Source organism: Serinus canaria, chromosome 1A (assembly GCF_022539315.1).
Source record: "Serinus canaria isolate serCan28SL12 chromosome 1A, serCan2020, whole genome shotgun sequence".
Lineage (NCBI taxonomy): Eukaryota > Metazoa > Chordata > Aves > Passeriformes > Fringillidae > Serinus > Serinus canaria.
The window spans coordinates 1,107,312-1,121,800 of record NC_066314.1 but is presented as its reverse complement, the minus strand read 5'-3'; the positions used below and the strand labels follow the sequence as shown (position 1 = coordinate 1,121,800).

The following is a 14,489-nucleotide window of genomic DNA, read 5'->3' as shown; positions in this document are numbered from 1 at the left end:
AGCAGGTTCTTCCAAACGGAGCTTTTCCTTGGATCTGGAGCAGGTTCTTCCCTCACGATCCATGCTGAGCTTTTCTTTGGATTTGGACTTTGATGATCCAAACAAAGCTTTCCTTGGATTTGGAGAAGATTCTTCCTTCATGATCCAATGAGCTTTCCTTGGGTTCAGATTGGAGCGGGTTCTCCCCTCATGATCCCAACTGAGCTTTTCCTTGGGTTTGGATTGGAGCAGGTTCTCCCCTCATGATCCCAACTGAGTTTTCCATGGTTTGGAGCAGGTTCTTCCCTCATGATCCAATTTTTTTCTCCCTCACAGCAATCGTGGATATCGTGCAATCCCAAAACTGTGGGAAGATCCTGGTGGGAGACCCTCACCAGCAGATCTACACCTTCCGAGGGGCCGTCAACACCCTGTACCTGGTGCCTCACAGCCACGTGTACTACCTGACCCAGGTAAGGGCCGCGTTTTCCATGGATAAATCCCAGATCCAGGGAAATTGGCACCGTGGAGGGTTTGCTGGGAATCTGGAAGTTGTGGTGCTTGAGTGGAGGGATCCCATCCTGCTGGTGGAAAAGTGGGAGTTGGGATTGAGGCCTTGTTTCGGGGAGATTCCTCTCTTTTGGGGGGATCACATCTGGAATGCTGGATCCAGCTGTGGGATCCAACTGACCTGGGGCTGCTGGGAGAGCTGGGAATGTTCCCCTGGAGAGGAGAAGGCTCCAGGGAGAGCTTCCAGCACATTCCAGGGCCTGGAGGGGCTCCAGGAGAGCTGCAGAGGGACTGGGGACAAGGCCTGCAGGGACAGGAGCCAGGGAATGGCTCCCAGTGCCAGAGGGCAGGCATGGATGGGATCTGGGCAATGAGGAATTCCTGCATGGGCTGGAGCTGCCAGAGCAGCTGGGGCTGCCCCTGCATCCCTGCAGTGTCCCAGGCCAGGCTGGACACTGGGATGGAGCAGCCTGGGACACTGGGAGGTGTCCCTGCCCGTGGTCAGGATTTCCAGGAATATTTTAGAGAGATTTTGATGCTTTTTCCAAGACAGAAGTTCTCCAGAAGGTTTTAAGGATTCCCAGGAATGTTTTTGAGTGATTTTGATGCTTTTTCCATGGAAAAAAACAGTGCAGAGGATAGCTGGGAATGCCATAATTCCATAGAGATCGATAGAACCTTAGAGATTCCAGGAATTCCTTCTGGTTTTCCTGCTGATCCCGGGACGTTTGCAGAGTTTCAGGTTCGGCCCCGAGATCGCCTACGTGGGAGCCACGATCCTGGAGGTGTGCAAAGGGATCCGCAGCAGAACCCTGCTGGGGGGAGAGCACCGGGGTGAGCGGGGCTGGGAATGCCAGAGATCCCCAGGGATTCCCCAGGGATTCCCAGGGATTCAGGCGGGAACCGTTCAGTAATTCCTGCTCCTAAATTAGAGTATGGGTTCATTCCAGTCTGCAATCAATGTCAGGTCATGTCATGCCATGCGTGAGAAATAAACACTGAAAATACATGAAAAATACATTGAAAATACACTGAAAAATACATTGAAAATACACGAAAAATACACTGAAAAAATAACACGGAAAATACACGAAAAATACACTGAAAATACACCGAAAATACACTGAAAAATACACGGAAAATACACGAAAAAAATACACCGAAAAATACACCGAAAAAATACACGAAAAATACACTGAAAAATACACGAAAAATACACTGAAAATACACTGAAAATACACTGAAAATACACTGAAAATACACTGAAAATACACTGAAAAATACACGGAAAATACAGGGAAAATACACTGAAAAATACACTGAAGATACACTGAAAATACACTGAAAATACACTGAAAAATACACTGAAAAATGCACGAAAAATGCACGAAAAATGCACGAAAAATGCACGAAAAATACACTGAAAAATACACGAAAAATACACTGAAAAATGCACGAAAAAATGCACGAAAAATGCACGAAAAAATGCACGAAAATGCACGAAAAATACACAGAAAAATGCACGAAAAATACACTGAAAATATACTGAAAAATACACTGAAAATACACTGAAAAATACACGAAAAATACACGAAAAATACACTGAAAATGCACTGAAAAATGCACCAAAAATGCACCAAAATTACACCAAAATTACACCAAAAATACACGAAATTATATACTATGAATATAATACCTATAACACACCATAATACACTATAATATAATAATTTATATGATATACTATACTATACTATAATATGATCTGATATTATTTAATATGATCTGATATTATATAATATGATATGATATAATGTAATGTCATGTCATGCAATGCATTATAATACACTATAATATTATATGTGTTATGATATACTATGATGTGATATGCTATAATATACCATATCATAATATAATATATGATATATATGCTATAATATATTATATATCGTAATATATATCATATAATATATTACAATAGATAATATATATCATATCTATCATAATATATTGCAATATATATTGTAATATATTCTGATATACTATGATATAATATGATCTACTTTAATACACTATAATATAATCTGATATGATATAATAGGATCTATTTTGTATACTATTATATACTATTCTATTTTATTCTATACTATTATATATATTGCAATATACTATTATATTACATTATAGTATAGTGCCGTGTATTATAGTATAGTATATAACAGTATTGTATATTACATTACATTATATAGTATATTTTAATAGTATATTTAATATAATAAAATTGATAACAGGAAATCAAATGATTTCATTAAATATTATTATCTTATCTATAATTCTGTAGTTAGTTTAGTATGTTATAGTAGATATATTCATATAACAAATATTAATAATATTTAATCTTAATATAATGTAGAATACTATTATAAAATAAATAATATTCATATTTAATAAATATTAAATAATAAATAATATTATAGAATTATATTAAATACTCTTATATTAAATAATACAATATATAATACATATAATTAAATTAGAAATTAATTTATAAATTAGAAATATAAACTAGAAATATATTCATTTCATTAGGAAATAATTAATTTTATTAAATAATACTATTAACAATAATATTAAATATGACATTGTTACAATTTCATTTATTCTAAAATTTGAAAATGTATGCTTGGAAATAAATATTTAATTCATTTCCTGAAATAAAGATTTAATTCATTTCCTTAAAGAAAAGAATTTGTTAAATACCTTAAAATTCAATTAATAATGGAAAATATTTAATTAATAATAACAGGTAAATATTAACTATTAAGAGATTTAAAAGTTCATATATTAAGTAGTAAGATAGAATAATTAATATATTAAATTTTTTATCTTACTACTTATACTTCTGACAAAAATTAATATATAGTATGAAGATAAAATAATGAAATGTAAATATTTAATTTAGAAATGAAATATTTAATTAATAATGAAATGTAGATATTAAATTAACAATAAAATAGAAAAATAAATTATTTTTAAAATAGAAATAATAACTTGCTAAATTAAATAAATAACAAAATATAATATAATAAGATATAAATATTTAATACAAAATATAAGAATAAATTAATAATAGATTTAAAGTTAAATTTAGTAATAAAATATAATAAATAAAATAAATTATTAATGAAATACTAATAATATTAATTATCAATAAACTGGGAATTCCAGCTGGGAATGGCTGTGGGTAACTGGGAATGGCTGGGGGTGACTGGGAATGGCTGTGGGTGACTGGGAATGGCCGTGGGTACTGGGAATGGCCGGGGGTGACTGGGAATGGCCGTGGGTGACTGGGAATGGCTGGGGGTAACTGGGAATGGCTGGGGGTAACTGGGAATGGCTGGGGGTGACTGGGAATGGCTGGGGGTAACTGGGAATGGCTGTGAGTGACTGGGAATGGCTGTGGGTGACTGGGAATGGCTGGGGGTGACTGGGAATGGCTGGGGGTGACTGGGAATGGCTGTGGGTGACTGGGATGGACTGGGGGTGACTGGGAATGGCTGGGGGTAACTGGGAATGGCTGTGGGTAACTGGGAATGGCTGGGGGTAACTGGGAATGGCTGTGGGTAACTGGGAATGGCTGTGGGTAACTGGGAATGGCTGTGGGTAACTGGGAATGCCGTGTGTAACTGGGAATGGCTGGGGGTGACTGGGAATGGCTGGGGGTAACTGGGAATGGCTGGGGGTGACTGGGAATGGCTGTGGGTGACTGGGAATGGCTGGGGGTGACTGGGAATGGCTGGGGGTAACTGGGAATGGCTGGGGGTGACTGGGAATTCCACTGGGAATGGCTGTGGGTAACTGGGAATGGCTGTGGGTAACTGGGAATTCCAGCTGGGAATGGCTGTGTGTAGCTGGGAATGCTGTGTTTAACTGGGAATTCCAGCTGGGAATGCCGTGTTTAACTGGGAATTCCTCCTCAGGGGAGGTGCGGGGAGGCCGGCAGGGGACGGTGGCGCTGCTGTCCCGCAGCAACTGGACCGTGTTTGAGGACGCCGTGGAATTCTCTGGGAGAGACCCCCCGGCCAAAATCCACGTCATTGGGGTGAGGGCCATTGCACCCAGACACGTTCCAAGGATTTCCAGGAATATTCCAGGAAAAAGCAGGAATTTTTTGTGCCCCGGGGTGCCGTTATTCTCCAGCCTTTGCAGGCCTCATCCCATTTCGAGGCTTCTTTGTGCAGGCCTCAATCAATTTTTAGGATAATTTGTCCCATTTTATGAGGGATGAGGCAGGGAAAAAAGGGATGGAGAGCTGGAACAAGCTTCTCCAAGGATTCCAATTAATAGTCCAGGAAAAAGCAAGAATTTTCAGAAAAAAAACCAGGATTTTCTGTGGGCAGGGATGTTATTTAGAGCTGTTATCCCCCAGCCCTTGCAGGCCTCATCCCATTTTTGGGATAATTTTTATCCATTTTCATCAGGGATGGAGCAAGAAAAGAGGGATGGACAGCTGGAAGAAAGAATTCCAAGGTTTTCAATAAATATTCCAGAAAAAAGCAGGATTTTTTTGTAGCCAGGGATGTTATTTGGAGCTCTTCCTCTGCAAGCCTTGCAGGCCTCATCCCATTTTGAGGCTTCTTCGTGCAGGCCTCAATCCATTTTTAGGATAATTTGTTCCATTTTTATCAGGGATGGGGCAGGGAAAGAGGGATGGACAGCAGGAACAAGTTATTCTGAGGTTTCCAATTAATAGTCCAGGAAAAAGCAAGAATTTTCAGAAAAAAAAGCAGGATTTTCTGTGGCCAGGGATGTTATTTAGAGCTGTTAATAATCCATTTTTGGATTATTTTTCCCATTTTTATCAGGGATGGGGCAAGGAAAGAGGGATGGACAGCTGGAATAAAGAATTCCAAGGTTTTCAATAAATATTCCAGGAAAAACCAGGAATTTTTTGTGGCCAGGGATGATATTCAGAACTGTTACTCTCCAACCATTGCAGGCCTCATCCCATTTTGAGGCTTCTTCGTGCAGGCCTCAATCCATTTTTAGGATAATTTGTCCCATTTTATGAAGGATGGGGCAGAGAAAGAGGGATGGAGAGCTGGAACAAGCCTCTCCAAGGATTCCAATAAATATTCCAGGAAATAGCAGGAATTTTCAGAAAAAAGCAGGAATTTTTTTGTGACCAAGGCTGTTATTCAGAACTGTTCCTCTCCAACCCTTGCAGGCCTCATCCCATTTTTGGGATAATTTTTATACATTTTTATCAGGGATGGGGCAGGAGAAAAGGGATGGAGACTTGGGACAAGTTATTCCAAGGTTTTCAATAAATATTCCAGGAAAAAGCAGGAATTTTTTGTGGCCAAGGATGATATTCAGAGCTGTTCCTCTCCAAGCCTTGCAGGCCTCATCTCTATTTTAAGTTTATTTTTCCCATTTTTATCAGGGATGGGGCAGGAAAACAACAAAAATGGTGGAATTTGGAGGGGTTTGGTGCCTGATTTTGGGAATTTTAACAGGTTTGGAACCTGATCCTTGGGAATTTTAGGCTGATATTTCAAATTTTCCATCATTTTTCCACCCAAATTCCAGTTCAAGGAGGGCTTGAAGTGCCCAGGATTGAAAATCTTCTGCAGTGGAATTTATAAAAACAATAAATTTCTAATTCTTATTTGGTGTTATGTTAATTCATTTTATGTTTTTATTTGATTTTAAAATATTTTATGTATTTTATAAATAATTCTTATTTCATAAATGAAAGAAACACATAAATAAGAAATACATATAATAAAAATAGAAATATAAATACATATAAAAAAATACATAAATAAAATTTGGTTTCTAAATACATTTTTCTTCCTTTCAGGGACTGGAGAGGTTTGGCCTGAGCAGAATTTATGACATTTGGAAGCTCAGCCTGCCTGCAGATGTCAGGAAAAACTGTGAGTATTCCTTTAAACTTCTTTTTTCCAGGATTTTTTTAGGTTTTGCTGGCAATCAAAACCCTTTTAATGATATAATAAATAATAATAATTACAATAATAATAAAAATAACAAGAACATTAATAATTTAATATCTAATAATGACATATAATCTGTATATAAGATATAATTTTATATGATAATTCAGGATTAAAAATTCAGGATTTCCTTTAAATTCGGGATAAAATTCAGTAAAAATTAAAAATTCAGGCTTTCCTTTACAACATGGAATAAACTTCAGGATAGAAATTTGGGATTTCCTTTAAATTCAGGATAAAATTCAGGATTTCCTTTAAAACATGGAATAAACTTTAGGATTAAAATTTGGGATTTCCTTTAAATTCAGGATAAAATTCAGGATAAAAAAATCAGGATTTCCTTTAAAATATGGATTAAAATTCAGGATGGAATTCAGGACAAAATTCAGGCTTTCCTTTACAACATGGAATAAACTTCAGGATTAAAATTTGGGATTTCCTTTAAATCCAGGATAAAATTCAGTTTAAAAACAAAGGATTTCCTTTGAAATTCAGGATTTTCCTTGAAAGTATGGAGTAAAAATCAGGATAAAATTCAGGATTTCCTTTAAAATATGGAATAAAATTCACGATTAAAAAATCGGGATTTCCTTTAAAATTCAGGATTTTCCTTTTAAGTATGGAAGTAAAATTCAGGATAAAATTCAGGATTTCCTTTAAAATATGGAATAAAATTCAGGATAAAATTCAGGGCTTTCCTTTAAAATATGGAATAAAAATTAAGGAATCAAAATTCAGGATTTCCTTTAAAATACGGAATAAAATTAAGGATCAAAATTCAGGATTTCCTTTAAAATATGGAATAAAATTCAGGATAAAATTCAGGATTTACTTTAAAATATGGAATAAGATTCAGGATAAAAAAATTGGGATTTCCTTTAAATTCAGGATAAAATTCAGGATTTCCTTTAAAATATGGAATAAAATTCAGGTTTAAAAAATTGGGATTTCCTTTAAATTCAGGATAAAATTCAGGATAAAAAAATCGGGATTTCCTTTAAAATATGGATTAAAATTCAGGAAAAATGTCAGGATTAAACCCATCCCTTTAAGATGCAGGAAGAGCAGGTGAGTTTTTAATGGAGAACAAGAGAAGATCCCCCAGTTTCCCACCAATACAATTCCCACCGGGCAGATTCCTTCAGCAGCTGGAAAAGGAGGGGAACCAGCAGAGGGTGGGAAAGCCTTGCTGGGAGATGCAAATGAGATGCAAATGAGATGCAAATGAGGCTGTGGTGCTGGCAGCCCAGCTGGCGGTGGGGGATCCCTTCCTGGGCCGCTGGGAGCAGCCGGGGCTGGCGGCGCTGCGCGAGTTCGCCCAGCACAGCGACGACCGCGACCTGCAGGGCAAGATTGCCATCGTGGACAAGTATGGGGACAGGATCCCGGAGCTGCTGGCCAGGATCAGGGCCAGCCACGTGTCCCACCAGGGCCTGGCAGGTCAGTCTGCATCCCAGGAGAAAATTGGAAGGGTTTTCCATCCTGGGAAAAGGCTCTGGCGGGGTTGGGAGGGGTTTTTAGGAGGTGGGATTGAGAGGGTTTGGGGTTGGGAGGGTTCTGCTGGGAGAGCTGGGAATGTTCTCCTGGAGAGGAGAACTTCCAGCACATTCCAGAGGCTCCAGGAGAGCTGCAGAGGGACTGGGGACAAGGCCTGCAGGGACAGGAGCCAGGGAATGGCTCCCAGTGCCAGAGGGCAGGCATGGATGGGATCTGGGCAATGAGGAATTCCTGCCTGGGCTGGAACTGCCAGAGCAGCTGGGGCTGCCCCTGCATCCCTGCAGTGTCCCAGGCCAGGCTGGACACTGGGATGGAGCAGCCTGGGATGGTGGGATTGGAATGGGATGGGATTGAAGGTCCCTTCCCACCCAAACCATCCTGGGATTCTGGGATTTGGGACACTCAGAATCCATCCTGAGGGATCTTTATGGAAGTTGGGGATGGAAAAGGGAAGGGAGACCCTTCCTGGAGTCCTGAGATTCCCAGTGATGCCCCCGGATCCCAAAATTCATTCCTAGAGCAGAGTCAGGGTGGGGATGGATCCAATCCCAGGCTGGGAGAGCTGGGAATGGAGGGAATTCCTGGGAGAAGGAGACTGGGGTGGGATTTTGGGAAGGGATTCCCAGAGCAGCTGGGGCTGCCCCTGCATCCCTGCAATGTCCAAGACAAGACTGGACACTGGGATAGTAGAAAGTGGAGCCCTTCCCATTTGGTATTCCTGTTGGAATATAGGGAGAGAAAATTCCTCAGGTATTGAGCATTCCTGTTTGGGAATGTGGAGCTCAGGATGCCAGTCTGGAATCTCCCTTGATACAAATTCCCTTCATCCATCCTGATTCCCCACAGAGGAGCTTTGCTCCTGATTGAACTCTAGGAGAAGGGGGGTGGATGCAGAAGGAAATGAAACAGAAATTACCATTATTGCTGCCAAGGCTGACCCTTTTTCCATGTTTTTTCCCAGATTTCCTCATCGGGACCGTGCACCAAGCCAAGGGCCTGGAGTTCGACACCGTTTGTGTGGCCGATGATTTTGTCCAAATCCCTTCTGTCAGTGGGGCCTTCCTGAGGAGAATGAACATTGCTCTTGGTGAGGGGACAGCTCCCTGGGACACCTAAAGTGGGAAAGAAAAGAGTGGTGAGGGGCTGGAGAGTGGGAATGGAGCTGGGAAGGGTCTGGAGAACCAGGAGGGGCTGAGGGAGCTGGGAAGGGAATGGAGAACCAGGAGGGGCTGAGGGAGCTGGGAAGGGAATGGAGAACCAGGAGGGGCTGAGGGAGCTGGGAAGGGAATGGAGAACCAGGAGGGGCTGAGGGAGCTGGGAAGGGAATGGAGAACCAGGAGGGGCTGAGGGAGGTGGGAAGGGGCTGAGCCTGGAGCAAAGGAGGCTCAGGGGGACCTTGTGGCTCTGCACAAGTCCCTGCCAGGAGGGGACAGCCGGGGGGCTCGGGCTGTGCTCCAGGGACAGGGACAGGAGCAGAGGGAACGGCCTCAGGCTGGGCCAGGGCAGGGACTGGGGGGATTTTGGGACAATTCCTCCATGGAAAAGGTTGTCCTATTTTTAGGGCCCTCCCAGTGATTTTTCTCATTAAAACAACTTCCCCTCCTCATTTTCCTGCACACCTTTTCCAACTCCATGGATTCTGCTATTCCATAAATATTCCCACAGCCAAGCTTGGAGTTGTGTAGCAGCAAAGCCCAGTCCAGCCTTGGGAAAGCCACTGCTTCCCTGAGGCTCCTGTTCTGGAGTTCCCCCTACCCAGTGAATTCCCAGAGGGAATCCCAGAGGGACTGGGAAGCTCCTCCAGAGCCAAGCCTGGGCTCCAAACAGAAAAGCAGGAATCTGGGAGTGGCTTCTCCAGGCATGCAGAGGGGAGGGAGAAATGTGGGATGAGGCAGGAGCTGCAAACACAGGGGCTGCAAATTCCTGTTTTCCCAAAGAAACCCCCTCTGTCCTTCCAGAACTGGATCCTGGAATGGTTTGGCTTGGAAGGGACCTTAGAGCCCATCCAATTCCATGGGCACTGACACCCTCCATTATCCCAGGGTGCTCCAAGCCTCATCCTGGTTAAAACACTCTTTCCCAGCCTCAGTAATTTGGGAATTCTGTGTTCATAGCCCCATGAGAATGCCCAGTGCATCCAGGTTATCCAGGGAATGAGCACCTGGATAAGAGGGAGCAGCCTCAGCCTGGGCCAGGGCAGGTTGGGATTGGATTTTTGGGAATTTCTCCATGGAAAGGAGCCTCCAGCCATCCCAAATCCCTCCAGGCTTTGTTTTCCTCCTCCTCCTCCTGGCAGGACAAGCAGGAGTGGGAATGTCCCAGGTCCCCTCCCAGCTTTCCATGGAGACAGAGCCTGAATTCCTCAGCAGGAAGAAAATCAGGATGAGATTCCCACCCCAAGCATGTCCAACAGCACAAAATGCCAGAGATCCATCCCAAATGGAATCCTGGAATGGTTTGGGTGGGAAGGAACCTCAGAGCTCATTCTGGGGACACTGCTTGAAGCATTGGAAGGACCACAGAGAGCTGCTCATCCCTGTTGCCCAAATCCATGGATTGTGTCTCCCCTCTCCTAGACAGGACCCCTGAGGACGAGTGGAACCTGCTCTACGTGGCTGTCACCAGAGCCAAGAAGTGCCTGCTGATGTCCAAATCCCTGGAAAACCTTTTGTCTCTGGCTGGAGTAAGTGAAACCTTCCCAGGGCAAGGGAATCCTGCTGTGGGATGATTGAGGGCACCAAGGGATTATCCCAAGATCCATCCTGATCCTAGGATTGGTGCCATGGACTGCTCCTTGTGCTGGCATGCACCAGAATAGCAGGAATCACTTTTATTCCTGCATTTTGCTGCTCCATCAGAGGTTCCAGTAGGAAGACACAGGATTGCAGGGGGCTTTTTTCCACAGTTCTTGCGTTTGGATGTTGTTTTCCACAGATCCTGGGGTTTTATCTCCATGGAAGTGTGGAGGTTCCCTTTTCCCTGCCTGCAGGGCCTTCCAGCCCTTCCTTTTCCAGCCCTTCCTTTCCCCCCCTTTCCCTTTTCGCCCCCTTTCCCTTTTCCCTCCCTTTCCCCTTTCCCTTTTCCCCCCCTTTCCCCTTTCCCTTTTCCCCCCCTTTCCCTTTCCCCCCCTTTCCCTTTCCCCCCCTTTCCCTTTTCCCCCCCTTTCCCTTTTCCCCCCTTCCTTTATTCCCTTCTTTCCCCCCCTCATCTCCTTCCTGCCATTGGCTTCTGCTGGAGTTTTTTCACCTCCAGGAATTTGGGGTTTTGTTCCTTCTTTAAATCCCATCGTGTTCCAACTCTCTTCCTTAGGAGCTAAAAAAATTCTGGAGCAACATTCATCTATCTTCCCTCAGCTGCCTCTGAGGGGTGAAATTCCCTTTTTTCCATCTTTCCCAGGAGCGTTTCCTGCGGGTGGAGCTGCTGGGTGAGGCTGGGAAGGACAAGGATGGAGCTCCTGTTGCTTGTTGTGTGTCAGGATGTACAAAATCCCTGGAAGTCAGCTCCGGGCTGGTGGTGAAGAAGCTCCCGTTGACTCACGTACGTCCCTTCCCTGGGATTTGGGATTTGGGATTTGGGAACCTTCCTGAGCCACTCCAGTCCCTGTTCTGAGCAGGGATCTCAGCTCCCCATCCATTTCCTTGTGCTCACAACCAGGGCTGAGTTCCAAGGGTAATTCCAGGTTGTGTCTTGCACTTCCCACAAATCCACTCCATCCCAAAGATCCCATCTGAGACCTCAGGTGGATCCAGTCTGGGTTTTGCTGTCTCAGCTCCCTGTGTGGCTCTGGAGCCCATGGAATGTCCAGGTGGGGCTGGCCCAGCTCCCCTGGCCCAGGGACAATCCAGCCTTGGGCCAGCTCTGGCTCTGGTCCCACCTGGCTCCTGCCCAGAGGGGCTGGGAAGGCCGAGCTCCGTGGGGAGCCCCAGGTCACTCTGGGGAGCTCCATGGCCAGGACAAGGGACAGGACAGGAGGGAACAGCCCCAGGCTGGCCCAGGGCAGCTTTAGGGGGGACACTGGGGACAATTCCCTCCTGGAAAGGGTTCCCAGCTATGGCAGTGGGCTGCCCCAGGCCGGGGGGAATTCCCATTCCTGGAGGGATTTCAGACCCTGTGGATGTGGCACTCGGGCACGTGGGGGTCCTGCCTCAGGTTTGGCTTTTCTATTTTCACACTCTGTGCTGCTTTGGTGTGTGGGTCTGGGCTCCATATTATGGGATGGTGAGCTCTGTGCCCAGAGCAGGGAGACAAAACAATTCCTGCTCCAGCTGGGCACCAAGGACAAATGAGCCAAATCCCAGGCCAGGAGCACAAACCCCGTGGGCTGGAGAGAGAAAAACAAGCAGGGTGGGAGTGCCTGGGCTAAAGCTGGGCTGGGACAATGAACTGCAAGGTGGGAATGGAGCAGAGCTGATCCCAGGGAGAGACCCCGGGAGCGCTGGGGCATTTTGGGGCCATTTTGGGTCATCTTGGGGGCAGCCCTGGCTGGGCTCTGGTGCTGCCCAAGGTGCAGCCATGGAGGAGATCCTTGGAATCAATCCCTGCTTCCTTCTGGAACTCTGCCCAGCCTCTGCTCTAGCTCAGCCTTCCCAAGGCATCAGTTCTGCTTGGAGTAGTTGGACTCGATATCCTTAAAGATCTTTCCCAACCATTCCATGATTCTGTGTGGGATTTCCTTGCTTTGGGCACAGCATGGCTCCCTTCCCTGCATTGTGGCAGAGCTGGGAAGCCGAGGTTGTGTTCCTGCAGCTTCCTCTTCCCTGAAATCTCCTCTTTTCCTCCCACAGAGTGACAGCAGCCGGGATCCAGGGGGATTCCTTTGCCAGGCTTGCACCTGGCTGTTCTTCGGCTCCCTGACTTCACTCACCTCTTTCCCATCGATCCAGTAGGAGCCCATCCAGCTCTAACAAAGCCCTCCAGCTTCCCAGAGCTATCCTGGATGTGGGACAAATCCTCTTGGCACATCCCAGCTCCAAAATCAGGTGGATGTTGGAGGAGGATTTCAGCCCAGCTCCAAATTCCAGGTGGATGTTGGACAGGATTTCAGCCCAGCTCCAAATTCCAGGTGGATGTTGGACAGGATTTCAGCCCAGCTCCAAATTCCAGGTGGATGTTGGACAGGATTTCAGCCCAGCTCCAAATTCCAGGTGGATGTTGGACAGGATTTCAGCCCAGCTCCAAATTCCAGGTGGATGTTGGACAGGATTTCAGCCCAGCTCCAAAATCAGGTGGATGTTGGAGGAGGATATTCCCAGCTCCAGAGGAACTTCCAGGCTTCCTGGGGACGAGGTGATGCCTTTTCTCCAGCCCTGCCTCATCCTTCAGGAGCTGGGAATGGGATATCCAGAGGAATCTGCACTTTAGGAGTGGATCAGACAGAGCAGGAGTCATTTTGGAGCATTCCTTCTCTCCCCCCTGTCACCAGTGTCCAAACTTTAATCTCATCATTCCTGGAAATCCCTCTGTCCCACTGGAAAAAGAGGAAACATGACACTGGGAAGTATCCAAAGGAAGTTAATTTCTTTGAGATGAACTGTTCCTGTCCAGCCATGGGAGGAAATCATGAATCTCTCCCAGTGAATTAGTTTTCCATCCTTGCAGCTGAGGGGTTTCCCTGAATTCTTTCCCCTCTCCCTGCAGCCAACCAGGAAGGAAGAAATGAAGCAGCCAAAAAACTCCTTTGATTTGGTTCCAGCCAAACTCAGGGACAAACTGGAGAGGGATTTCCAATCCTAAAATGAAACGTGTAGCCAAAAAAAGCCTTACCACTTCCTTTGTGTCTCTTGCCTGCCCTTGAATGCCCTTTATTTCCCAGGCATGCCCGGGTGGGTCACGCTCTCCGTGCCTTGTGCCACAATTCCAGAGCCTGTGCCACAGGAAATCAAAACTGGAAGTGGTTTGAGGACCCTGCCCTTGGGCACAGCCTGAGCTGTGGGCTGTGCCTGCTGCAGCAATCTCAGACATCCTGGTTTTCTCCACTCATGGAGCTGCTTCCCTCCCTCTCCTTTCACTTTCCTAGCTGACTCCAGGAGTGCATTCCCAGAGCCTTGGATGTGCATGAAAGCACCAGGCCTGGAGCAGGCATTGGATCAGGCACCTGCAATGCTCCCTCCCAGCCTCTCCTCCTCCCAGCTTCCTTGGGAACAGGGATGTGCCCAGTCACACATCCTGGGTCAGAGGCACAAACAGGACAAGAGCAGCCAAGAAAAGCCCTGGAATTTCAGCTGTTGGATCCCTGCAGCTTCCCAAGCTTTTTGAGATCTGGCAGCTTCAGAGGATGGGATTGAACCCTTCATTTTCCTGGTGTCCAGTGGGAATCTCCTTGGTGCTGTGGGGATGGATTCATCCCAATCCAGTCCTTCCCATCCAGTTAATGAACCCACTGCTCTGTTATTTTTTATATAAAATATATTTATTTATACATAAAAATAAAGAGCTGCCTTTTCCAGAATGTAAGGAAACAAGTGGATAAAAACTGCTGAGGGA

At 45.0% G+C, this 14,489-nt stretch overlaps 1 protein-coding gene across 4 annotated transcripts; it reads left to right on the top strand.

The window, feature by feature from the left end:
* The first annotated feature begins 204 nt into the window (after nucleotides 1–204).
* Nucleotides 205–14,454, top strand: LOC127059097 (F-box DNA helicase 1-like). 4 transcript variants are annotated; one of them, XR_007776548.1, is made up of 10 exons: nucleotides 205–452; nucleotides 1,224–1,323; nucleotides 4,470–4,591; nucleotides 6,356–6,431; nucleotides 7,755–7,949; nucleotides 8,968–9,093; nucleotides 10,583–10,689; nucleotides 11,403–11,543; nucleotides 12,791–12,985; nucleotides 13,151–14,454. XR_007776548.1 is itself a non-coding variant. In XM_050969734.1 (9 exons), exons 1-9 carry the CDS (start codon nucleotides 243–245, stop codon nucleotides 12,890–12,892), a joined length of 1,179 nt encoding a protein of 392 aa, XP_050825691.1. In that variant the 5' UTR covers nucleotides 205–242; the 3' UTR covers nucleotides 12,893–14,454. The 4 variants fall into 4 exon arrangements, 1 of the variants encoding a protein (XP_050825691.1); XR_007776547.1 differs by having other exon boundaries at nucleotides 13,069–14,454; XR_007776546.1 differs by having other exon boundaries at nucleotides 13,028–14,454.
* The last annotated feature ends 35 nt before the right edge of the window (nucleotides 14,455–14,489 follow it).

Coding starts and splice junctions, on each gene's coding strand:
- LOC127059097 (XM_050969734.1), top strand. CDS start 243: ATGATCCCAACTGAGTTTTCCATGGTTTGGAGCAGGTTCTTCCCTCAT. Junction 1,324..4,469: donor GCTGGGGGGAGAGCACCGGG/GTGAGCGGGGCT, acceptor ATTCCTCCTCAG/GGGAGGTGCGGGGAGGCCGG. Junction 9,094..10,582: donor GAGAATGAACATTGCTCTTG/GTGAGGGGACAG, acceptor CCCCTCTCCTAG/ACAGGACCCCTGAGGACGAG.